The 25,483-nt window shown below is 43.1% G+C and overlaps 3 protein-coding genes and 1 long non-coding RNA gene across 4 annotated transcripts in view; 1 reads left to right on the top strand and 3 right to left on the bottom strand.

Annotated features, from left to right (window-relative positions):
• Window positions 1-363: 363 nt before the first annotated feature.
• Window positions 364-3,719, bottom strand: LOC145659247 (uncharacterized). The gene is made up of 2 exons (XR_014125240.1): window positions 3,629-3,719; window positions 364-1,934 (listed from the first exon to the last, which is right to left on the bottom strand). It is a non-coding gene; the product is annotated as an uncharacterized LOC145659247 (long non-coding RNA).
• Window positions 1,929-5,486, top strand: LOC113591086 (inosine-uridine preferring nucleoside hydrolase). The gene is given in 8 exon segments (XM_035522696.2): window positions 1,929-3,803; window positions 3,806-3,843; window positions 3,935-4,038; window positions 4,040-4,178; window positions 4,428-4,484; window positions 4,486-4,703; window positions 4,705-5,142; window positions 5,214-5,486. Coding segments are annotated over 7 exon segments (888 nt in total). The 5' UTR covers window positions 1,929-3,634; the 3' UTR covers window positions 4,868-5,142; window positions 5,214-5,486.
• On the bottom strand, window positions 5,392-7,041 carry coa5 (cytochrome C oxidase assembly factor 5). The gene is made up of 3 exons (XM_027031448.3): window positions 6,909-7,041; window positions 6,539-6,622; window positions 5,392-5,722 (listed from the first exon to the last, which is right to left on the bottom strand). Exons 1-3 carry the CDS (start codon window positions 7,008-7,010, stop codon window positions 5,681-5,683), a joined length of 228 nt encoding a protein of 75 aa, XP_026887249.1. The 5' UTR covers window positions 7,011-7,041; the 3' UTR covers window positions 5,392-5,680.
• mgat4a (alpha-1,3-mannosyl-glycoprotein 4-beta-N-acetylglucosaminyltransferase A) overlaps window positions 5,392-25,483 on the bottom strand; it is a 35,072-nt gene continuing 14,980 nt past the window's right edge. The window contains exons 4-17 of the mRNA XM_027031447.3: window positions 23,751-23,891; window positions 19,377-19,510; window positions 18,233-18,279; window positions 17,777-17,890; window positions 16,412-16,487; window positions 14,639-14,753; window positions 14,350-14,480; window positions 13,153-13,260; window positions 12,324-12,517; window positions 11,613-11,691; window positions 11,178-11,238; window positions 10,899-11,011; window positions 6,909-10,790; window positions 5,392-5,722 (exon numbers count right to left, since the gene is read on the bottom strand). Of these exons, the coding sequence (XP_026887248.2) occupies window positions 10,764-10,790; window positions 10,899-11,011; window positions 11,178-11,238; window positions 11,613-11,691; window positions 12,324-12,517; window positions 13,153-13,260; window positions 14,350-14,480; window positions 14,639-14,753; window positions 16,412-16,487; window positions 17,777-17,890; window positions 18,233-18,279; window positions 19,377-19,510; window positions 23,751-23,891 (1,340 nt within the window). The 3' untranslated portion in view covers window positions 5,392-5,722; window positions 6,909-10,763. The remainder of the gene's footprint in view (window positions 5,723-6,908; window positions 10,791-10,898; window positions 11,012-11,177; window positions 11,239-11,612; window positions 11,692-12,323; window positions 12,518-13,152; window positions 13,261-14,349; window positions 14,481-14,638; window positions 14,754-16,411; window positions 16,488-17,776; window positions 17,891-18,232; window positions 18,280-19,376; window positions 19,511-23,750; window positions 23,892-25,483) is intronic.

Here is a 25,483-nt window from a genome sequence, read left to right as displayed (position 1 = left end):
GTGTATTAGAGAAACATCTAGTTTTCAGAATACATGCAGTCTAACAGAGATCATCTATTAACATGAAAACTTAACCTGCTAACAGCAACAGCAGCTCCTCCAATATGTGGTTTTAATAGTATTTCACATAACTGACAGGGTTTGGGTACTTCCCCTTAGCCACAAGCATAAACAAAAAAAGATCAAAACATCACTACAATGTACTAACGCGATAAAATATATTTTATTCTTATCAGAATAGCACATTATCCTAAATAAGGTATAAGGTTCAAATTATCCTTAACTAAGATTTGGTCCCGATGCAGAAACGACCTGTTTCTTATGTATTTGTCACGATACGGCCCCTTCTGCCTAGACATCTCCGTGTGTGTGTTTGTGTGTGTGTGTGTGTGTGTGTGTGTGTGTGTGTGTGTGTGTGTGTGTGTGCGCGCGCCACGCCCCCCCATGTGTCACACCTGTTTGTAATTATGTTCCTCATTTACGTATATATAAAAACCCCTTTTGTTCTGTTGTCGGTGTTTGACCATATGTCTAGGTGTTGTGTCTCAATAAACGTGTCATTCTGTTTTACGTGACTCGTCCCCGCATCCTGCTTAGCCTCAACGTTACAGTATTTTTGCATGTTGAATCCAAAGTTCAGAATTTCACCATCACCCCTAGTTTTTGTTGTTGTTTTTTGAGTGTGTTCATATGTTATGGTGTACAGTATAGAAAAGAGGAACCAAAGAAAGTGGAGCCCCTCTCTATTCCCAGACTACTGCTGGACACTGAAGAGGGACGTTCCTGAGACCAAATATAGGCTAAAATCAAACACCTCTCCACCTTAGAAGTAAGTCTGAACATTTGGTAAGTGTAATAACAGCCTTATTTTTAAATATGTATATTGTTATTGTAAAACTGAATTGGTCTGACACTTAAAATGCCCGACAGTTTTAAAAACATTTGAATTCAGTATAAAAACTACTATAAGGCCCACTTATTGTTCTTTGTGAGATAGAAAAAAAGTTTTATTTGTAGAGTGTCGTTCGGATATCACTGAGCAATTATGAAAATTTCTCACATTTCTGACAGCGTTTTTAAATGCACCAAATATAGACACGGTCATTGTTCTTTACCATGCTTTAAATATGTCTACAGAACTGTAGTCCTCTTTCAAGCGTTTTAACGCTGCCCTCTCCATCAAATATAGCAGATGTTTAAATCATTCATCTCACCTCCATGATGTGACAGACCATCCTATTCATTTTGTCCCCATTACAAGGTTTCAACACGTAATGCTTAAATGAGTCCTTTGGCCTATCAACAGCATATATTATGTGTGCATTAAGGGTGGGGAGCCGTGGTGTGGATCTGTGTGTGGGGTAGATATGAGCCAGTCGTCCTCGTAGGGAAGAACCGATCCTGCCTTTCATTCTCGGCAGGGTCGGAGTGGCCCACAGACGCACGAGGAGTCCTCTCAATGTCAAGTTTAAAGTTCTTTGGTCAAATAAAAAACATCAGAGTACATTAATGGCAGTGAAAAGCTTGGCTCCAAGCTCCTGAATGGTATGTGAACATGAGGTGCAAAATATCATTAACGTGTCACTATAGGCAACCAAACATCTGAAGTAATCCATGTATATCGTGTGTTCTGGGGAACATTTAGTCTGTGATTACTGCACTGAGAATTCAAACTATCTGTGGCAAAAAGAAAAACCTCTCAAAAACTCTGTATTTACTCTCAGGCCGTGATGGTGTTTAAGACTATTTACTCTCAGGCCGTGATGATGTTTTCCGGAGGACATCACACAGTCTAGTAGTTCTTTTGTTTTGTTGGTGTCTTGACACCACCGTGTTAAACATTATACCTCCTCCGAGTAGGCCTGCTCATCACTGGTGGTGATGAACTCCATCAAAGCAGCTCACCACCGCGAAATGTGACTACGCTTCTGGTGCTGTGTGTGAGAAGGCAGTTATGCATATTGAAAGAGTAGAAACATGCAAAGTAACAAATGTAAGGGTGTTGCATTTTTTAGAAAAAAATAAATCATCATAAATAACTGCAGGGTCCTGGCAGGAGAATGACACCAAAGGGATGTGCGAGATTCGCATGCACGGTTTCAGAAAAATATGCGAAAGGGTTGAAAATTAAGTATTTTTAAAAAGAGTGAAATGTGCATGAAATGATGTAGAATTGTGACCAAGCACACACACCGATCAACCACCACTGACAGGTCAACTGAATAACATTGTAACTGAACAACACTGACAAGCACTGACTACCACGCGGCTGGCGGTTATTCTGAGTTATTCTCAGTTTGGACTGACTTGCTTTGAGGCTTCCCAGATGCTCATTTCCTGTCATCAATGGGAACTCGCCAAGTCTTGCAACTCTTGCAACTATTGATGCAAATGACCGTAGAGACCTGAACACAATTTTCCCAAAGTGTATTTTCAATTTTGCTTATGCATGGCCTTCACGTATACAGCCCCACATCTAAATTGTTAATTAAAATGCTGTCATGATGGCTTTGCAGTACTTAAATGTACAGTATTCGGAAAAATACACCTTTATAAGGGGGATTAACCTTTCCTTCGTTCACTAATGAGTTATTTTATTTCGACTGAAAATATTCTTGTTTGTTTACATATTTCAGTAATGCCGTTGTTCTGTGTAATGTGTAACCATTTGATAATGATTAACAACAGACTCATATTCTAATGATTTACTTTCCCCGCCTTTGTTAAAACGTCCCAAATGTATAACGCAAAGGTACATTGAAAAACTCCAAACTTCACTGTTCTGCGTTGCTGAGCTTACATCAACGATCTCGGTACTAAACGAATTCAAAGTAACCAAAAACCTCCTATTATTTAAGAAAAAGTGGGTGAAGAGTATGCGCAGGTAGTTTAACGAGACCGTAAAAATCTGCCTCGCCCTGGCTCACATTACGTAGTTCATCAAATATTTGCGATACTAAAACGACCCTTATTAATTTTAAAGCCTCTTGAAAACTTCAACTTTACCTTCAGTTTCAGAACCAGACGTTCGACTAAAATAAAACTGACCGAATTATCCAAGACTTTTATTTAGACATGTTGGCGGCGGGGGTACAATTCCGCGTAACCGGAAAACTGAATATTAGCGCTAAAAAAAAAAAAAAATTAAAAATCAGTCGGCAAGACCGGTGTGGAAGCAAAAGCGAAGCGTTTTAGTCCTTCGGTCGCAGCTGCGCTTTCCTACGACTCCCGACACACGTTTCCTCCAAAAGTGCTTCTGCTCGTTCCGCTCGCGATCAAGTTCTCAAAGACGAGTGCACGCGGCGAACCGCGAAGGCGGCGCGAGACGCCCACGTATTTACAGACGCAGACGAACTGAATGCAGACGTCACCGTAGATTTATTAAGCCTTTGATCATGTTTCTCATCATGATGCTGTGATACAAAAATTAGATTCAAAACTAATTAAATATTTTGTAAAATATTTACGTGCATGGAATGCGTGTGCGTGCTGTGAATGAGTAACTAACTTCGGTGTCTAAGGGTAGCACTATAATTACTGAGTTTTCTTTAACTTTTGCCCTTTGTTCGAAATTGTTCACAGATGGTTTCAAACACAAAAACACACTTCTTTATTCTTGTTAGAATACCTGTTGATGGTTTCTTGTCCCTGGACAGGAGGCACCACGGTGAAGGAACTGCTTGTGGACGCGGACTGCGGGGTTGACGACGCACAAACCGCTATGATGGCGCTGGCCGTGCCAAACATGCAGATCCTTGGCATCGCCCGTGTTCATGGAAACACCACCGTAGAGAACGTCTGCAAGACGTCCTATGCGTGCTGCATGCTTGTGGCCACCTGGAGGTAGGGAACACCTCCGTGACCAACCAGAATCCCAGGCTTGGTTCACGGTCTCTGGCTGACATCGGTGGGTTTACATCAATTTTTAAAATAGATTCCTGTGTTCACAGGGGCATCGAAAGCACTCTTGGGGAACGCGATTAACGCCGAACACTTCCATGGGCAAGACGGGCTTGGTGACGCTCCAGACACGAATGCTAGATCGAGGCAACACTATAATATGCGGTGAGTTCAATTTCGCAGTTGATCCTGAGGAAGCTTACATAGTACTGAACGACTACCTCTGCCCCACCTACATTACCAGCTGGGAGTTCACGTGTCGCAGGAAATTCCCCTGGGTAAAGTGCACCTTTTCTTATCCTGAACAGATACATCTCTATTGTGTAGTTTGGAGTTTACACCTGGAGTGAAGCGATCGCATTCTTGAGATCAATAAACAATAAAAACATTTCTCTGCAGTGCTGGTACTTTCCAAGACTGGTGCTGTGGAGTTTGGATTCATCAGAATAGCGTAGGGGTGTTGGGCACCTCTGACCGAATGCCGGATGTATATTGTACCTACGAACCTGTTTACGCTGATCTTACAGGCGTTCTGTGATGACTGGCTGGCTCAGGGTATGCACAAAGCCGGGTTCATGAAACTAAATCTTCCAGGACAGCATCGACGCCTGCTATGGCGAGAGGGTAGAAAAGGAATAGGCGGCAGGACAAGGGTTAATTTCCTGTGATTCGTGTGCTATGGCAGCAGCCATTGATGATACGTTTATCACCGAGAGTGATCGCAAAGCGGCAGCCGTGGGGCTCTCGGGCACGTACTCCCGGGGAATGATGATCGAAGATCACCTTGAGATTCTCAAGAAGACGCAAAGCTTACATTATGCAAAAAGTGGACTTGGAGAAGTTTAAGAAGCTAATAATGGAATGCTTTGAAGTAATTAGAGGAATATGCACAATACATGTCCCTCACACCCTTTTGGTGGCCTTTTTCATTTTTTTGTCAATGTTCCCTGGACGGTGCTGTTTCTGAGGTTGATGTCCTTCCTGGGATCTGTCGGAAGGACTCCCATCTTAGGAGTCAGCGCTCCATGTATTTGTCACCACTGGGACAACCTTGGTGTTGACCTTCCTCATTCTGTCTAGATCTTTCAGTACCTGGTATCCAACTTCTCATATTCCTTACTTTGTATGCTTCTATCACTCAGGTCTCCAACCAGAGATCACAGATGAAGAAAACAGTTATAATAAATGTGGGAGTCCTGAGTGATGGAAACAATCAAAGAAAGAAATGAAGTTGGATACCAGGTATGTCCTATTTCTCTAGAAACCTTGTGAACTTACTACAACTTTTAAAATCTCTACATTTCTTACTACAGTACACTACTGCATTTACGCACCTGGAATCATCTTTGGAGATATATCTCATCTGACACACTTACAAAAATGTATTTAATGTTTACTAAAAATATATAATTTGATACATTGTAATATGGGCAATTAAAAATAAATATACTATTGAGTCAGAAGTAACCAGATATGATGAAAAACAGTTACTTGCAGAGCAAATAATTTTGATTTTTAATTTCTAAGCCACATAGCTACACACCTGCAAAAAGCATTTGATGGCATATTAAGCATAAAAATGAGACTCGTAAAAATGCAAAAAAACAAAAACAAAAAAACCAACAAAAAATGGAAAGCTATTTTTGCAGAGCGTCAGTTCTAGGTGTGACTGCAAGTTTGGTAGTCACTGGAGCCCTGTCACATCAAAAATACTTGGTGTGATTGGTTCAAATCCATTTGCAATTTCTTCTGTTCCTCAAACACGTGTGGGGAAGTGTCATCAGTAGCCTTTTCTGCCTCTGAATCGGGATCGTGTGTCCAGCTACAATAAAACAACAAAACAAAACAGTATAACCAACTTAATGCAAAAGACACGCCACAATTCCATGACTGTTTATAATTATTAGTTTCATTACTTGATCCAGTATAATTTGTCAAATTTGCCAATCATAATCCAGACCCACATGAAGAGCAACTACACTTACTGGATACTTTATTAGGAACACCCATTTCATACATTTAGAACATATGTGTCAAATGTACAAATGCCTTTACTGCAATTTCTCAAGTACCAAACAAAAATACATTATACACTCAAGGCGAAGATTTGAAAGGGGAAAACAATTTGGGACTTGGTCTTTAAAAACTTACATATAGCCTCTTGATAGTATTAGTGCTTTCTTTTAGGAATGCTGTCAGGTTGTGCATTTTCTCTGCCAGCTATTATGTTACTGCAGGAAACTTCACCAAGGATTCTGACACAAACCATTCGGCTGTACACTGATGGACCCCTGGCAAGCGAAGCTTCCCGCGACGGCTTAGTAAGCCAGAAATATAAAATGCACTAATTATACATGTGACCCAAAAGTGGTTACAGTAGTCCATTCCTCGCCGGCGAGTTTCTGACCAAAGCATGCTGCCTGCGTGCCTCAACACAGACGTGCTCATCTGACACACTTACAAAAAGGAATTTCACGTTCACTAAAAATATATCATTTGATACCTATACGCGCGCGCGGCAGCCCTGCAGGGTGGTGCAGATTGACGCTGCGCGCGGCAGCTGCGGTCTACGGCGCGCTTCTCATCGACAAGCGTTTTCAACGCCTTAAATAGTAACGCGCAGCAGCAGACTACTGACCATTGACCTCTTGCACTCAAAGAAGGCGACCTGCAGGGCTTTGCAGTGCCCCTCTCTCAGACACGCGCTGGGCGTCCTGCCATCCTGCGAACAGAAGAGCGGCACGCGTCCTCAGCAGCGGCGCAGGCGGAACAGTTTCCTCTTAAAGGACGTCTTAGAGCAGGGTGGGGTGTTATTCATGAGCAAACGCTTACAGATCGGGGCGGAAGGCAAAAGGCCGACAGTTAGTTGGCTTAGCGTAAATAAATAAAGGTGACAGTTGCTTACCGTGCATTAATACATACGCGTCATTTATTATTTATTAAGAGACGCAACGACAAGTTTGTCGGTTTTCGGGTGAACTCTGAAAACCATGCATCAACTAGCATACCTTGACCACGCAGTCGTGCTGGAGGAGGCAGGTTTTGAAATCTTCTCTAACGCCAGAGCAGGCGCGACCATCTTCCACTTTATCTTCGTAGTATTTGGGCATCGTGTTTAATTGAGCTGCACTAATTTCAGGAGCTTTAACGCGAGCAACTACGTGACAGAAATGACTGTTGTGACCGCTGCCATATTTTCTGAGCAATGCCTTATGGGCTTGCGGAAACAATGACGAAATGCACTCTGGGAGTTGTAGTACAACCACGCCAGTCTATAGTTCGCTAGAGGCACCTGCGAAAGTAGAAACACGAGAGGAGCTAAACGGCTAAAAAAGAAACGTTAAAGGTTTCTTATCGCTTGGCAGAATTGTACTTTAATTTCACAGAAGTAGGTTGTGCTCTCTAGCACAACTGGATAAATAATCTGTTTTAAAACGCCCCAATCCGTATTCTAGTACGGTCGCTTAAATTAACGGCATGTCATTTCAATGTTTCTATTAAATGTTCATTTCTGTCTGACGACACTAAATGTTGGTCGGGAACTACCGCTTAATTGTGACTAAGTGAAATCAACGCGACTTGTATTATTATATCTAACCACCAGATGGCTCCAACGGACCGTAGTTTACAGTCCGGAGCGTCTTGTACCTATACGCTTTGGAACAGTTCAAATCAATGAATTTAAAAAATAACAATTAATAAATAAATTACGTGAGAATTTAGTTGCGCATTGTCCAACACTTAGGCTTAAAAATGTGCCTTAAAAGTTAGTTTTTCGTGATCAAAACAAAGAATGATTAATGTAGAGGCATACAAATTGAAAAAACATGAATTGTCAACTTTATTACCGTGTTGGTCGTTCAAAACAATGTCAGTTGGAAATCGGTGCACAAATAAAGTTACAGGAAAGGCCTGGACACAGCCCAGGGGGGAGCGGATATCTGTTTCATCAAACCATTATTGAAAGGGAAGGGAACTATGAAATGCAAATGTGGCAGAAGATCCTAGATTCAGTCTGCAAACAGGTAAATCCTTGTCCAATACAGCTTTAAAAAAAATGCTGCCATATAATACAATATTGTGGGAATTAGGGAAGATGAAATATTAGGAAATGTAAACTGAGAAAACCAGACTAAATTCATACTAGTGTCGTCTTCTCCAGTTCAAAATGCAACCAACATATCAGCGGTGACACCGTACATTTTGTGAATAAACCATCCCTGCTACCCGTTTAGGAATCTGAATTTATGTCTGGCTTAAAAGCCAGGAAAGACCAATGTTTAAAAACTGGTAAACACATCTTGACTTTTAACCCAGACATTTATAACAGATTTCCCCAGTTTATATCCATCCCCAAAACAGATGATATGGAACTGAAAATGATATGCACAAAAATGTCATCTCTACTTGACAACTGGTTAAATATTTGAAATGGTGCACAAAGTAAATGGTCAGAACAGGATTTCTCCTTTTGAACTCATGTCCCTTCTAAGAGGTATATACAATCAAATGAGATGATGACATTTTGAAAAATAATGTACAGCAGTTATTCAACCATCATCTCATTCTGCTGCACTGAAAGCAAAAAAGTAAAAAACCATAGATGTCAAACAGATGAAACGATTTCCCCACCGATGGTCTATAAAGGGACTCGGCGTGCTACTGCTCTCTTTAAAATACATAAATACTCAGCCAGTAACCCCCTACACCCTCTACTTTAGTTAAGTGGCAAAACTAAAATTTTATATTAAATATCCAATATCTTCAGCCAATCGAATTCTAGTCTTCTGTTTCTCTCATTCTATGGTTTTTGTAGGTTTCTGCTTGTAGCCAGCCAAATGGTCTACATTTAAAAAGACACTTCTAGAGCCATCCATTGTACAGCACTAGACACAGACACATCAAAGAGCAATGCCACAATTTTGACAGAGAAATATGAGTGGACTGCTTGAAATGAAAAAATGTCAAGACAAAACTTTCCTGGAATTCCATACTTAGATCTTGTGGCCAATGGTAATCCTGCTTTGAACACATTAAGAATAAACACTTTCCATGCTGTGAACAGGAACCTATCAAAGAAAAACACAGCTGTTTTAATTAGTAGTTTCCAAACCCACTCATGGTATTCATTGGTCTCCACTGCTTAATGTATCCCATTGCAACACATCCAATTTAACTGAATGATAAATCAGCTCCAACACAACAAAGAAAAATCAGCTTTGATAGAACTACACACTGAAATCTGGATGATAAACTGGGATTAGAAACTACTAATTATAATCCACCGATTTGGAGTCCCGAGGAATCCATGTACATTTTTAACCTGATCCAGTTCTCAACAAACCTATACCAAGTAGCCAGCATAGTCTGGCCTGTCTCTGTCTGGGGAGCAGAGAAGGGAGTGGACCAGCTAGGCACTGCTTAGCTAAAATACCCTTCTGTAATGTGGAGGTTGACACCATGAGGCAGTCCCTTTCCATTACCCAAGGGGGCGCTGGACATTAAGGCACAAACAGGGGGCTCCTGCACCCCCTGGAACTGCACAGTGGGGAGCACAACCCCCCCCCCTCCAAAAAAAAAGATCCTTCACATCAAATAATTACTTTAAAGCAGATATTTACTTCAAATATTTAGCAAAAGTTTACTACTTTCGCATCATAGATTTTTCACAGCGTTAAATAAAAAAAAAAAAATAAAATAAAAAAAACATTTCTCCCGTGTACAAATTAAAGATTTATTTCAAATAAGTTAAGTCACCTTCATAGATCGTCAAAATAATTATAGTAATACATCCCTTGGGAGATATATCTTTCTATAGATATATAGATCTATCTATCTATAAAATTGAGAGAGAGAGAGAGAGAGAGAGAGAGAGAGAGAGAGATCTATATATATCTAATATTATATATATATATAAATAATGTGTGAATGAAAGGCCATGGCTGACTGGTGTACATCCAAGAACACAGGGGAAACAAGCCATGCTGGTCATCTAGTCAGAGTTCTGCAGTACACTTCCTGTCTTTCACAAATTTGATTCCACAAATATTTTGTAGTCATTCCAACAAACTTATACAGTCATAAATTAAAAGTATGCTTTAAAGGGGTGCCACACGCCCCTGTCCTAATCAACGTGCAAACTAAAAAATACCAATACCAGCTCAATGGACATTTTCACACACACACACACAACACAAACAAAACCAAAAAATAGTTTCTTTTGACAACTTTGTGTGAAGTCTAAAGCAACATTAAAAATGAAACAGAGTCAAAAATATCGCTGCCTTTTGTTTTGTTGTTCTTGACTGATTATAAACCAAGTTCACTTATTTGACCCAGGACCAAGGTCATCTGTGTTCCATGATACAGAACTTGCAATAGTCTCCTTCTTTCCAGCACGAGCATACAATCCTGTATGAGACATTAAATCTTCATGATAGCATTGATCGCAATTCCTCAAGGCAGAATTTCAGTGTTTGGTAAGTGTTCCTTTAAAAAGAATCCTTCTTTTATACAGTAGTATTCGCATTAACACGCGCGCGCACACACACACACACACACACACACACACACACACACACACGAAGAAAAAGATGGCTTGAAAAAGAAATAATCTTCAAAAGTCAAAGCAAGAAGAGCGGAAAGTAGCAAAAGAGGACCTGCGAACGAGAAACGGCAGAGACTGACGAGAGAGAAAGATAAAAGGGATAAAGAGACGATCAGCCGGCGGCCCTGTGAGCGACACGGTGATTCGCCACGTCCAAGCGCACGATGAGGTCACCGTTGGTTGGGAATCCCTACAAGGGTTTCTACAGCAAGCTGGGTCTCACAGCACCACCCCCCCCATGAAGGCCCGCCGACAGTCAACCAGCAACTCTCTTTATGTGGATCTGAGAGGAGGAAGAGAAGTGGGGCACATAGCACTGATGTCAGGGGCGTGTTCTGGAGTGTGTATGGCATGTCTGTGTGGTGGAGTTTGGTAGAGCAGGTCTGCCAACCTCACTGATGATGGCCCACACGGCAGAATCCTTCTGGACTGTAAGGCGCACAGCAGCCACAGGGTTGAATGCAGGGTCAAGGCTGCCTTCTGCGACCCCTTTCTCAAACTCAGCTAGAGAGAGAGAGCGAGAGAGAGGACTCAATATTAGGGTTGCAATGAACCATGTTCAACTGTAGTCTTGGTTTCCCACTGCCTGCTACAGACTTAAGATCAACATGCCCAATCCAACTCATTAGTCACGTGAAGCCTGAGGCTGAGCATTTCAAGAGCGGCTTACCAATTCTGTAGAAACGATCTTCCGTCCGTTTGTATTTTTCTTTGGTCTTCAGTTCAGTGTCCTGCAAGCAACACAACCATGACTTAGATCCAAGGCGCAAGACTGCAGATGATGATACGTCACCCAACGCCAGCATGGACAACGGGGACCCTGCAAAACTGGGCCGAGTTCCTCGGCACCGACAGGTCTGCCACTTGCTTTACACCAACGTGACCTGTAGACCAGCAGGCAGAGGCAGGCTTCCCCCACTCTCTTGGTGCCACTCAACCTGCTGCTGGCTAAAACTAGTGCATAAGGATGGCCTACAGAACACAGTCGAATCCACAACTACCGGTTGGGCCGCTGCCAACTCAGAAGTCAGGCTACATCTGGACAATCTCACAGCCTTAAGAGGGAACACCGTGTGAAGAGAAACCACTCCCCATTGCTACTTACCAGGAAGGGCAAGATCTCGACTGTTGTGTTCTTAATTTGGTCTCCCGGGTGCTCCTGGTTCCCACTGCGGAATAGGAACCTGTCAATAAAATGCTATTCGTTAATAAAAATTCATGGACATGCATCAACCATTAATGTTCGCGCACACACAAACACGTACTCATATATTCGCATACCCGGCGGGTGGGGGTGCGTGAGTGAGTGAGCGAGTGAGCACATGACTCCAACAGGTCCCTATCTGAACTAGCCGATTACATCTAGTCGCACGTCAGTAGCCTGAACGCCTGGCGCGGCAGAGGCCAGCCTTCTCCTGGACCTTCACTCGGGTTCTCTCCTCCCTTTCCTGCATCGTGACTTATGCCGCTCTCACTGCTCACGTCCCGCAAACTGCAGGCCGGCGTCCTGCTCCTGCGTTATCAGTCTGTCTCCTCCTCGCTGCGTCGAGGACATTGGAAGCAGGGTCTCATTTTAGCAAGTTCTCATTAGCTTGGCCTGTTCTAAAATGAGGCCACTGATAATTCTGCCTGCGCCTGCGCCTGTTCTTGATCAGCATTCTCAGAACAAGTCTGAATGTGTTAGGCTGTTCTCTGACATCACGGAGGTACATGGCTGAAAAGAAGTGAGAGATTAGAGAGGAGAAGGAGAGAATGAAAAAAAGGAAGAGAAAAATGGAGAGGAAGGGATGAACAGACACAGAGGGTGAGATATGACCTCTCGATGCTGACTGGCCGGTCAAATTTAAAGAGGACGTAGTCTCCTGCCATGGGCGTGATGGCCCAGAAGAAGTCCTCCCCCGTGTAAGTCTTCTCCAGCGTGTGGCCCTGGTACACCTTAAGCGAGGTGGACACCTCCGCCGGCGGGTTCACGTGGATCTTATGCAGCAGTGGCTTCAAGAAGTCTTTATCCTAAACCAGGGCGTCAGGGAGAGAAGGATGACAACATCACAGCCTGTGCAGCACTCGAGAGGGACACCTGCATGAGCAGTCTGACTGCTCATCTGTTCACTGATGCCAGAAGTAGCACCTTCCACGAAAGGTGAGTGTGTGGGTGCGTGCGTTTAGTCTCACAGGCAGGGGAACAGGGTCTAAGGAGTGGCTTCAAGACGCTGTACTACGTCTGAACAAGAGGAGAGAAACCTGTAGGGATTTTTAGGGACAACAGGAAGTCGTTTGGTTACAGGAAGTAAGCTCATGATCTCCGAGGCCACAGTCAAGATGGTTTTGGGATACTTGTATTAATAACTAGTATCGATGTCTACAAATTTCCAGGTATTGAAACAGATCACTGGTAGGAGAGGATATTTGAGATCTGGTACTTGGAACTGGTATGAGCGACGTAAAAAGTGATGTGAGCACATGTCTACACTACTAGACGTAAAAGTGTTATCAAGTTACACCGATTGCAAACTAGACAAAAATAAATCTGATTCTCTACAGGTTTGTTTTGACGTTCCTCAACCTCATCCTTTGCATGCGTCTCTTCTGCATTCTTTTTTTGACTTTACTTTTCCTGTACGTGTGCGCGTGTTCACGTGCGTTACCGTGAGTTTCTGGATCTTCCCTGCCAGGGAGGAATGCAGTCCCACATGCTGGAACAGAGAAGGCCTGAAGCGGATACGCAGGCTGGATTTCTGCCTCTCGCAGTGCTTCTGCACCGTCAGAACAAGAAGCAAACACACAGAGGCAAAACGTGAGCTACACAAAATGGATCTCTTCTCAGTTGTGGTTAACTTAAAATTTTTTTTTTTTTTTTAAAATACACACAACAGAGCAGTTCTAAAAAAAAAAAAAAATCTCACTGTAATTCAGCTTTCACAGTCAGTGAACAAATGACCAAACAGCTAAATTTACATTTACATTACATTTAGCTGACCCTTTTATCCAAAGCAGCTTACAATTATGACTGAGTACAACTTGAGCAATTGAGGGTTAAGGGTCTTGCTCAGGGGCCCAACAGTGGCAAGCTGGTGAGGGTGGGGCTTGAACCGGCAACCTTCCGATTACTAGTACCTTAACCACTGAGCTGCTGTGAGAGCAGCACTTTCCTCTCTCTGTACTAACACACACCCAGCAGTGAGAGGGCTGGGTAATGACAAAAAGCAGAAAGCCGAGACTAGAAAAGGAGGCAGCCACACCTGACCAAACGTTTCTCACGTACCGACAGGTGGGCAGGGTGTATTGACTTTGAGGCCATCTCATCACATTACGCATCAGTGCTACTCCAAAACACAAATCACGGGAATCTTTCAACGCTTTCGGTAGACGCAGGGGTTCGCGCAGCATCAAAGCGCCGTTCAGCGCAGCGCTGAGAGTTGGGGCGCGGAACAGTGAAGGGTCAGGTAATTGGAGGGCTTGTTGACAGTAGCTGGAACAACCTTTCTCTGAGATCAAAGCACCACATGATATATAAATTCTTATTTAAATAAATAAATAAATTATATATATATATATATATATATAAAAAAAAAAAATTTGATCGGTACGATTGCTTTTTTGGAGTTGAATAACTCCAAAAAATGTATTGCCCCCATCACCAAATAGACACATTAAGCTTCAACTAAGTATACAAATATTCAAAATTTCTATAAAAAGAAAACGAAAGGTCAGCCTGACGTTCCTGTGGTGGGAAAATAACTTGGACAGGCCAGCCAGCAGCCCAGAACTCTCCCAAGGATACAGACGAACACAAAGCCGGTCACGAGAGAGAGGACTACAGGCACGCAAAGCGGAGGACTTACAGCATCTTTCTCTGGGTTGCACACTTTGACCCAGAGAACGTGGTCCAGCAGCCAGTCTATGGGTTTCTCCTTGTAAAACATAAATATGAACTCCACTATCAGATTCAGATCAGGAGCCTGGAACATCTTGCCTGAGAGAAAGAAATGGAAACGTGTGCATTTAAGAACACAGGCGTTGACAACAAACTGCATTCAAAGACATAAGTTAATGCACCAGGTTCATGACGCCCTAGGAAAACCGTAGATAACTACTTTAGGTATTTTATAGACCCCAGTGCAAGGGTTGTACCAATGAAACCCAGCTGGGAGAACTCCAGAATCATCCAGTCTTCAGAGGCCAGCTGCATGGCAAAGTTCTTCATGGTGGCAAAGTAGTTGGATTTCGCAACGATGTCGTCCTCCAGCTGTGATCAACATGTAAGTGAGAGAGAGCCATGCAGGCAATCCAGTTAGTCGTTCTTCTCCCTCTCTCTCACACACACCGACCCAACACGTCTCTCACACAAAAAGCTAATGCACTAGTGCCTAGAGTAACCTGATTTAAAGACAAAACTTGAAGTGATACCTTTCCCCCTCTCCTAAGAGCACGGCATGGAAAGAGAAGACAGAGAAATGAAAAATGCTAAGGAGTTGCTTGTATGACGCAGACAAGCAAAATAAAGCTTGGAAAAAAACGCTACATGCGTGAATGAGAACAAAGGCGTTTACACTGAAAGCATGAAAATGGTCTGTGCGCTGGGGTGGCACTTCTTCGGGATGAAGAGAGACAGTGAAAAGGATGTGTGGGGTTAGGACGTGACGTGGTGGTGGTGCTGTGTTTGTTCTTCATGTCAGAACATGAGGAACTGGGCAAAGCCCCTGCACTGACGCAGGACAGACCTCTAAGAATGCAACACATTCATTTACGTTTACAGCATTTAGCTGGCACTTTTATCCAAAAAGACTTACAATTATGACTGAACACAACTTGAGTAATTGAGGGTTAAGGGTGTTGCTCGGGGGCCCAACAGTGGCAACCTGGCAGTGGTGGGACTTGAACCGGCAACCTTCTGATTACTAGTGAAGTACATTAACCACTGAGCCACTACTGCTTGGCCACCTCTCCGGTCCCAGACATGCCCGTAGGTATGCACAGCCAAACGTCCGAACATACTTTCATTGACCACTGAGGCGAAAACCGATCCCTGAGATGAGAGATGTCCTACTCTTAGAATTTCCTGATCAGCTCACGAGCAAGCAACCATCGGCACATACTGAACACTGCAGGCCCAGGGAATCCCTGCCCCCACACAAAATGCCCAGAACCAGTGCTTGAGTGAAATCCACTTTTTCCAACACAGTGATTCCAAAGCCAAGATCACTTTCTGGGGACTGGCACGATTAAAATAACACACTGTGTATACCGCACTTCATGTAATTACTAAATATGGATGTTTTAAATTATTAACTAACTAAACATGTAGAATGCACTTTTCTAATATCTAAATCACAAACAATAAGAAACAAATACAAGTCAACATACAGTGAGCTGTACATAGATGTTAAAGTTGAAAAAGAAGCAAACCGATACTCGTTCTTGAATCGCTCGTATGAGTGATTTAAGAGACCTTGCTACAATTAAGAGAACTTGGGAGTATATATTTGATTAGCCTGTAAAATTTAGTTTGAATATAGAAATTAAACTTGATGCATCAATTAACGTGTTGTGAAAAACCCAGTAGTATTTGACTACCATTTTATACATTATTAGACATCATCATCATCATCATCATCATCTGCTAAGGACAGATGTGCTGTGATTGTACACATGGCCATATTGCCCAGTGACTTTATATACAGTGACAAATCCCCATTCAATTAAACTTCATTTATACCACTTAACAGTTCATGATACTGATACTGTCGCATTTGCTATTGCAGTGCCATTTATCACGACACGTGCTCTCAGTTTGCTGAATCCAACACATCAGCTTTACGAGAAACTTGAGAAGAATGTAAAACAGGTTATTGCATGGGGCTCACAGTCCTGCGATGCAGTAAGCTGGCATTAAGGTGGCATTACCTGGACATAGTAAACACCTTTGCTGACCGAGTACATCATGAGGAACGAATAGTCCAAGTTTTGCTTTGTCCGCCATCTGAAAAAGTAAAGAACCAACTATTAAACACACTCAGACATTCATGACTAGCTGTGCAGGGTCAGGCGTTAAAGCGAAGTGGAGAAGAACGGTGGCTAAAGTCCGTCAGCATGGAAACCTGACTGGCGAGCAGACCCTCACACACCTTGGAAATTAAAAAATGATAGGAAAGCAGTCTGGCAAGCTAGATCAGTCACGGTGAGCGATTTACTCTCGTTTTCATGAAGTGCAGCATGCTGAGAGTCTGACAGCAAATGAAGCAAAATAAAGCCTCTGTTATATAGACCTTGCAGCATCTTCACATCTTCAAGTGTTTACGCTGCCTGGTCTGTAAAGCATGAAGTCTTTAAAGACCCAGACACTCACACACTCTCACACCATTGCTTGACCATCATTCCATCCCTCCAGCACAGAGAGGGACTAGACATAAATATTTAATAAACCCTCCGCCTACAACAGAGGCATATAAAAAAAAAAGCAATGCATGAAAGTCAGAATGTGTTTCAGCGGCTTGGACTCCAGCAGTGACAGCACAACAGAGCTCAGAGGACCGCACACATTTACTGTTAAACTAAATCTAAGCTCAGCCTTTAACCAAATGCTCCCTCCACCCTTTTACTTTGGTTAAATAAATGTATGAAAATATGCATAACACTGACTACCAAGCCCTTTTCTGCCTTTGCATGTTATTTTGATCCTCAGTAGTGTGTACACACACACCCACACCCACACACACCATATGGATCAGAGGCTTTTGATAGTGTGACAGTGATTTCTCTGGGGAAAAATATGAAAAAGAGCGAGCGAAAGATGTTAAGCAGTGAGGAGAAGAACAGGTTGTACAGAGGCAGAGATTGACATGCAGGGAGAAGGATATGGAACTGGTTTACAGGAAGAAGATGGACAAGAAAGCATCTTTTAAAGAATCATGAAGAAAGAGACAAAATCAGAGACATGCAGCAAAGCAAGACCGTGACCTTGGTCTCACTTCCAGAGTGTCTGGTGAATACAGAGTAACTGACTACCCTCCTTCACGTATTTTCCATAATACATCTCTCATCTCAGGCGGCCTTCTACCCATGATAGAGGGGAAAAAAAAAAACCTCTCTCTCGTCCCTAGTTCCCTGTGTGCAGCAGCTGTTCCACAGTGGCGCCGTTGGTGCCCAGCAGACCTAGCGACAGCGAGCCGGCCAAAACCCAAGCCACCTGAGTGCGTGTTCACTCGGGGCAGCCACGGTGGCCGTCTCGCAGGCCATGGACCAGGCCAGACGGCTGGCTGGAGCACTCACTTCACTCTCTCCCTGGAGTCCCCAAAGGTCTCCTTCAGGTTGTTGAGGTCTGGATAGTAACTGGCAGGTGGGGAGATGACTTCCAGCAGCCCAGAATTCAGCTCTTTGAAAAATCTGGAAGAGAAATGACAAAAGGGTTCAAACCGAGATGTGGCGTGTGAGATTTACAGCGCGTGTATGCACGTTTGTCCCCCGTTGCTATGGTAAATATTACTTCAGAGAATCTACACATCGTTACATGCTGCAGCTCAGTTTGGTGTTTAGGTCAGACAGTGAACACAACTGTTTATGCATAGCAACTACACTGTGGAGTTTTTTTGTTTGTTTGTTTTTTTTTTAATCCTTGAAGCCCCAAGCAAGACGGTATACTATGATATAGTTTGACAATGTGGATACTGTATGTGACAAAGCCAGGATGTGCTAACGGGGGGAAAAAAAAAAAAAGGTGTCACTCACTCTTTCTCGAGGCCTGAGACCACACTGTGCACATAATCAATGTCTGTCTGTGGAAAAGAGCACAGTACATCAGGTCGACATGTCTAAAACCGAATAGGTTCACACACACACACACACACACACACACACACACACACACACACACACACACACACACACACACACACACACACACACACACACACACACACACACACACACACACACACACACACACACACACACACACAAATCACACTTGTGCACGCACACACACGCGTGTGTGTGTAATTGCAAGAAAGTTTTTCCAGTTAGATAAAATAACATGTTAGTAAACTGTGATAGATCGCAGGCAAATTAATCTTCAGACTAAACTAAAAATTGCAGTTAACTATAAAGTAATTATGTTTACAGCACTAGCATAAACGTGCACGTGTTTACCAAACGTGTAATATGTACACCACACAATACTAGATACGAGTAAATAAAGTGGGACAGAGTTAGAGAATATATATATCTTGCATATATATATATATATATATATATATATATATATATATATATATATATATCTTGCATATATATATATATATATATATATATATATATATATATATATATATATATATATATTTCTCTATGCACCCCTGTTCTCTTCCTCAGTTTGGACAGAGCACTCTCCACCATTTCACTGCGCGTTATACTGTGTATGACTACGTATGTGACGAATAAACCGAACTTGAACTTGAACTTGAGAGTGAGAAACAGAAGCGACCTCTTTTCGTGCCTTATTACGCCTGCTCGTCTTTCCCTCCATTCTGTGCCTCACACTTCTGACAGGTCCATTATGAACCAGAGACCCAGTCTGAAAGACTGCCTCTGTAGGCAAGGCCAGTCCAGCAGCTACCCCACCGACCCAGTTCACCCGGCCAAACCACAGACATACCAGTTTGGAGCAACTATTTACCGTGCTTGGTTTTAAAATGCACTTTTGTGAGTCGCTCTGGATAAGAGTGTCTGCTAAATGCTGAAAATGTTAAAAAAAAGTCAAATGTACAGGGCTTCCAGAACCTAGATAAACCCAAGGCACGCACACACACACACACAGAATGACCTTTTTAAAACGTACCCGTTTATCCTTCCCAGATGAAGGCAGCACACTCACCTCGCCGATGAAGACTACAATGACGCAGTCAAGCTTCTCTTCCGCTGAGAGTTTATCGATGAGCGACCGCAACGTCTCCGACAGGTAAGACTTCACCTTCCGCTTGACGGTAGGGATGCCCATCACCATGGAAACTGCCCAGGACACAAATATGAAAACACACCGCTCTCTCTTAATACCTGCTGTATCGAGTCGTTTCCACATATTTACTGACCACCACTAAACAGTCACAAGACACTGAAGAAATGACTTGTGACCAGCTTGCCTTGTGAAACAGAACCCTGCTCTGGAGCCATTCTCCAAATCCACTTCTGTCTGGGCCTACAGCACGGAGTCCGTCCTTCCCAGATTAATATGAAAGCATAAAGTGCACCAAGCAGGCGGAAGCACCCCCGAGGCTAACACATTATGCGAGGCTATTGCAAGGCTGAAGACAGAAAGAAGGGGAAAAAGGGAGGCGTAGTTGCACAGCTGCTACTGCTACTGTTCCGTCAGACTTTTCTGTTTACATATTTATAACCTGAACAGCACACAGCAGCAGTGCTGGTGATGAGTTCACTTTTACTTAAATGATCCCTGAGCGTTTAGAAGAATAGAGAGGTTATCATCATCATCATAAATCAGGGGAAATTATTCCTGTGTGTAATAGTGCCTTTAAAAGACAATTTTTCAACACCATTTTAACAATAGTGAGACAAAACTGAAAACCGTCATTTTGGCCACTGCTGACATGGCAAATATTCATGTCCCAGCCCCAGTGTAAGCAGGAGGGCAGACGTAGGGGCCCGTGGATGAGCGGAGAGGCACGCATGCAGCAGGGCCGTAGGGAGGCAACACAATTACACTCTACTCCCAACACCGCTGGGCTGTTCTGTACGACGCAGTTGAGTAAACAAATGTACTTCTAGCCACAAGAGCAAACATGTGGCATACAGGAGAAGCATAATTGGTCATGAGAAGCTTCATTGTCTCTCAGTTAAAAAGAAACCAAAACAAACAAGCAAAAACCAGAAAACAAGAGAGCCATTGAGTAACACAAACCACGTGCACAGATGCAAAAAGCCTCACGTCACCTGTGGGTGGCTTGCAGCAGTTAGTAAGGACTTCCTTCCCTTCTCAGCTACTTGATTCTCCTGCTTTTCTATTTTATTTATTTTTCTTTAACTGTTGGATGTGTGCATTTTTTGTTTGTCTGTTCTCCCCCGCCCATGAAAGTTTTGTTTATAACAAATCACACGCATATGGATGTGCAGAGGAAGAGCGAGAGATTCAAACTCTCCCACTCAGAGGTACACACACTTACAGACCGTGACCTTGGGCTAAAGGAAAACTGAAAGCATGTTCTTCAAAACGTGGGAGCAAAGCTTCTTTTTTTTTACGCGAGAGAAAGAGCTGAGCATATCCGTCTCTGCACGCATGCCTGTGTGTGTGTGTGTGTGTGTGTGTGTGTGAGAGAGAGAGAGACAGAGAGCGAGAACATTCTCAGGACTGACAGAACGATAGAAATGCTGTCACTTTATCAAGACTAAACAGAAGAGAAACAAATATGTCCTCAATTTCCTGGTGTTTCCACTGCAGAGGTAACCAGAGGTAACTACACGACAACTGCAAATTAGGTCAAGGGTGAAAAGACCTGAAAGAGCATGACGGCGGCGGGAGAGAGAGAGAGAGAGAGAGAGAGAGAGAGAGAGAGAGAGAGAGAGAGAGAGAGAGAGAAAGAAAAGCAGAGATACAGACAGACAGAGAAAAAGAAAGCAGAAGCTAAAACTGCAGAGACACCCACCCACACCCACCCACTCTCTCCTGCTGCCCTTCTTCCTTTTCAAAAGAGAAGCATCTACTGTTGAGCTCCTCAGAAAGACAGAGAACGTTCAGTGGCTCTGTGACCACGTCTTCTCGGTCTCAGCAGCAAGGAAGGTGCAGAAGGACAGGCGCCGGGATTCAAACACTGGAAGTGCCTCGGAGCTTAAACTGCTGCCAGTCCAGATCTACACCCTGCCTTTGGAGACATGAGTGGTTATATTACTGAGAAGAACCGTTTCTAATTTACATAATCCTCCCATACAAACTAAACCCTGCGAAAGAGGGATCTCGACAGCGGACGGCGCGTTAAACCCATACATACTCCCATTTCTCCATTTGTCTGCACATATTTTACCTGTGGCAGACAGAATCTCCAGGGGCTGGACAACTGAAGTTGTCCCAATTTACAAACCTAAAAATAGTCCTGTGATCTAATACAAACTTGGAGGCGTGGGAAGGTTATGCCCTTACTGTGGGCGAAAAAGCAGGGAGAACAGCCCATGATGAGAAGCCGTGGGGACTGTTTGAGTAAAAGGGCAGAGATGTTTACTTATCCAGGCAAGGGGTGGTCCAGCCACGCACAGACATGAACCAGAGCATATGGGTTGATTGCTGCTGCAGAAAAACACTCCAACAAAAAACATTTTTCATTTCTCAAATTGGCTTAGGAAAAGAAAACAAGTGTGCGAGCATGGTGAGACTGCCATTCACACAGATGCCGGCTGCACAGTACAGCATCTGAAGATCGTCGTCACAATACTGCCCTTTGCGGTACTAATATAGCAGAAGGTTGCAATACGCAAATGAGCTCTTACTCATCATAGCGTGTACGGTGTTCGGAGTGTCTCGAGCAATGCTAGCCATTGTAATTAAGCTTTGTAGGCATAATTTAATTAATCGCAACACAAACAATTTAACGAACATTGAAGAAGAAAAAAAGACGCAAAAAGCATGTCTGACAGTAAACAGTTTCTTATTTATCGCAACCCATTATGCAATTGCTATATGTACCTATATAATCAAAGGACGTCACTGGCCTCTCTGTCGTTCCTAGATGTTAGTTGTAACAGGCGTTGCTAAAATATAGCCCAGAGCACTGGACCAGACAGGAGGCTAAATAGCCCACTTTAACAAAGAACAGGGCAGCTTGGGATATCAGTTCTGCTAGTCTAAAGACTTCCAGGCAAGGACAGCCTGTAAAGACAGGTAATGGATACACCCAGCAGCGTTACAGACATCACTGAGGAGGAGGAGCAGGTCTCCTGAGTCCTCTTCCTTTGTCCACACGGCATTCCCAGAAGACTTTTACCCATTCAGTATATAAAAAGGCAAGGAGGGTGTGTATAGGGCAGAACACACACACACACACACACACACACACACACACACACACACACACACGCTACTGCCCCCAAGAAGGTCCTCTCTGTAAAGCCCACTGGATTCAAAAAGACTCTAATCCTGTTATGAGAATCTGACACAGAGGCTGAGGGTGTGTGAGGGGAACAACAAGAGGCCCTTTAAGACGCATGGTACTGGCAAAGCCTGGATAGATGAGAAATCTAAATCTATTTATGGAATATTTAAAATGACCTCTGATCCTACACCCATGTTGAAGAATTGAAATTCTAGTACTTGTATTGTTTATCGCATTTTTGTTGTCCGTTATAAAGCTTGTACGCGTTTTGCATGTCTAGGTATCAACAATGATCCCTGTATTTAAACAGTATTCTAGATCAATGGTATCTTGGACTCTAACCTACTGTACTGGCTAGGATGAATTCATTCTATGAGTAAATGATAAAGCACTTTTGTAAGTCACTCCATTAGAGCGTCTGCTAAATGTAAATGAGGGAGATGGGTGTGGAAGACAGTAACCTCTTGGTGAACTTTGGAGAACCTTTAAGGCCATGAATGGTTATTTAGGCTTGCGAGTGTGGCCATTAACGTCGTTAACATCTGGCTACGAGCAGTGGAGCAGCGCTATGCATAACACTAGTGAAGAGTGTAGTCACAAACAAAAAACACCCTTGCATGCTTTTGAAGTGCTTCAGTAGAACATCAACATGTTTCTTTAAGTGGCTGATCTAATGTTCATTTTAATATTCATTTTTCAGTAAATAGATCTGCAAGACTGCTCCAACACACAGGCCCATGAGTCTTCAACTTTGACAAGTTACACAAATTCATCACACAGGGTATTTGTATTTGTACAGAGTGGATGGTTGGCTCTTCCGGGCCTTTGACATGTGCCTTCCAAGCCTCCCCTGCCAAGACGACAAAAATACACTTGCTGGAAGTTATCCAGATGTGGGCGGGATGCAGCGTCACTGTCTGTGTTAAATATAACGAAGTTGTGTGTCGTGGGATAAAACCCTGCTAAACTCTAAAGGAACATGAATGCTTCTGCCGTGTGCTTACACGTACAAAAAAGTTACCAGAAAAGGATCCACGTATTTGCGTCCAAACGTCGTACAAACCCTGAACGTGAAAAATGAGCCCATCCACATTTTACAGAAGTAGCAAAAAGCCATAGTCTGTAACGAGCCGGGCAGGCCGGGTGCTGCTCACCTCCGGTACGGCCCTGGCCCACCTGTACGGCCGGCCGCAAGCTGCCCTCGTTGTTTAGCAGGTGTGGTAGGCGGTGGTAGATGTTTGGCACTTGGAGAGGCTTCCTGTGAACCAGCTGTTTCAGCAGCTTCTGGGTCTCATCTGGAGGGAAGACAAACACCACCACAGAACTCAACGTGGAGATTGTGTAAAAAGCTACAGAATCAATTAACACAATGGCGGTCCATTGCATTCTGAGTCACACCACACAAGATTGACTAAAACCAGTCCTCAGCAGGCACAAGTCAAAGTGAAACTCATTCGTTTACTTTAAGAAGGAAATTCACTCCGACCAAACGGAAAAGTTAAAAAGGTTTAAACACCGCACAGCAGGGGTGCCATCGTCCGGTCCTGGATGGCCAGAGTCCAGCAATGTTTAGCGAATGCTGTGCTCAGACACACCTACTAAACTTGGGGAATTTAATCAGGTGCATTTAACCAATATGTAGCACTTGTGTCAAACCTGGTCTGCGAGTCCAGCGTGGTTTGGTGATTGACCTGCTTAAGTGCACCTGATTCAACTGAGCAGAGCAATCGCCAAACTTTGCTGGATTCCAGCCCTCCAGGCCTGGACTCTGACACCCCTGCATCCCAATAACAGCAGGCATCAGCTGAAAACAAATCACACTTCAAATGTTGCACTTTGGCCAAAGATTGTTTTTGCTGTTCCTTTATCCCCCAACTTCTATAAATAAGTTGACACATATATATATATATATATATATAAAAACTAAAAGTGCCAACAGTGTTTCAAGGACTGTCCTAGCATTAGAAATATGCATACTTCACAGCCTTTAAAGAGGTTCTTTTTCCTTTTTTTAATGAAATGTGTTGCTTCTTTGTGCAATAATGATTTCCCCTGGGTTTCTAAATGACACAGAACTATATTCAGATCGCAGCTTGAACAACAAGCATAACAGTTCAGTATTAACCATGGGTTATGTGAGATATAAATAAATATTTTAATGTGGGCACCAATATATAAACTTTTTTTCCCCTCCTCCAGTTACCTGTGCCCCTACACCTGAGAGGATACAAGCATACATTCAGCACTCTACAGATCATATACAGATTATATTATAACGCACTGCCACGAAATAATGATTTGAAGATCACTGCATCAGTACTCATGACACCGAGACGGTCACAGTTATACACACTGCGTGTGTAGTTCTTCATTAGGCCTCACCATCACACGGAAATAGTAAAACTGCTGGACAATATCGATCCAGTGCATCAATGGTATCTCAGAGTTTCTAAAAGCAGCATTGCTGCCTTCGTCTGTGACCCATAGAGGCCCACGAGAGATGCCTTCTGTAGCCGGTCTTACTTCAGTAGCTGGGCAGAGATGAGGTCCATAGTCCTAACAGTACATAACGGTGTGTTTATGTTTGTTTTGCTAACATATCTTGGCAGGCAGTACTGTGTGGCATTGCACAAGTTTATGCAAGAAAATGAGACTTTTCTTTTTTTAAAATGGTAAGGACTGCACCAGGGTATGGTGAACACACTGGTAGACGTTGCTGTCATTGCGCTACCCAGCTCAAAAAACATTTATATTCGGTCAATAAACAATTAAATTTACTATTCTCAAAGCATATTCATGTCTTTTATTAAAGCTTCTGTATACAGAAAAAAAGGTTTAATGTTGATGTCACTGTCCCAAAATGTATTGTGGGCTCTGCATATTTCGC

The sequence above is a fragment of the Electrophorus electricus genome, chromosome 9 (genome assembly GCF_041902795.1).
Source record: "Electrophorus electricus isolate QZ-2024a chromosome 9, ASM4190279v1, whole genome shotgun sequence".
In the NCBI taxonomy this organism is placed as follows: Eukaryota; Metazoa; Chordata; class Actinopteri; order Gymnotiformes; family Gymnotidae; genus Electrophorus; species Electrophorus electricus.
Note: the sequence above shows the minus strand (reverse complement) of the source record. Positions and strands in the feature narration are given on the sequence as shown.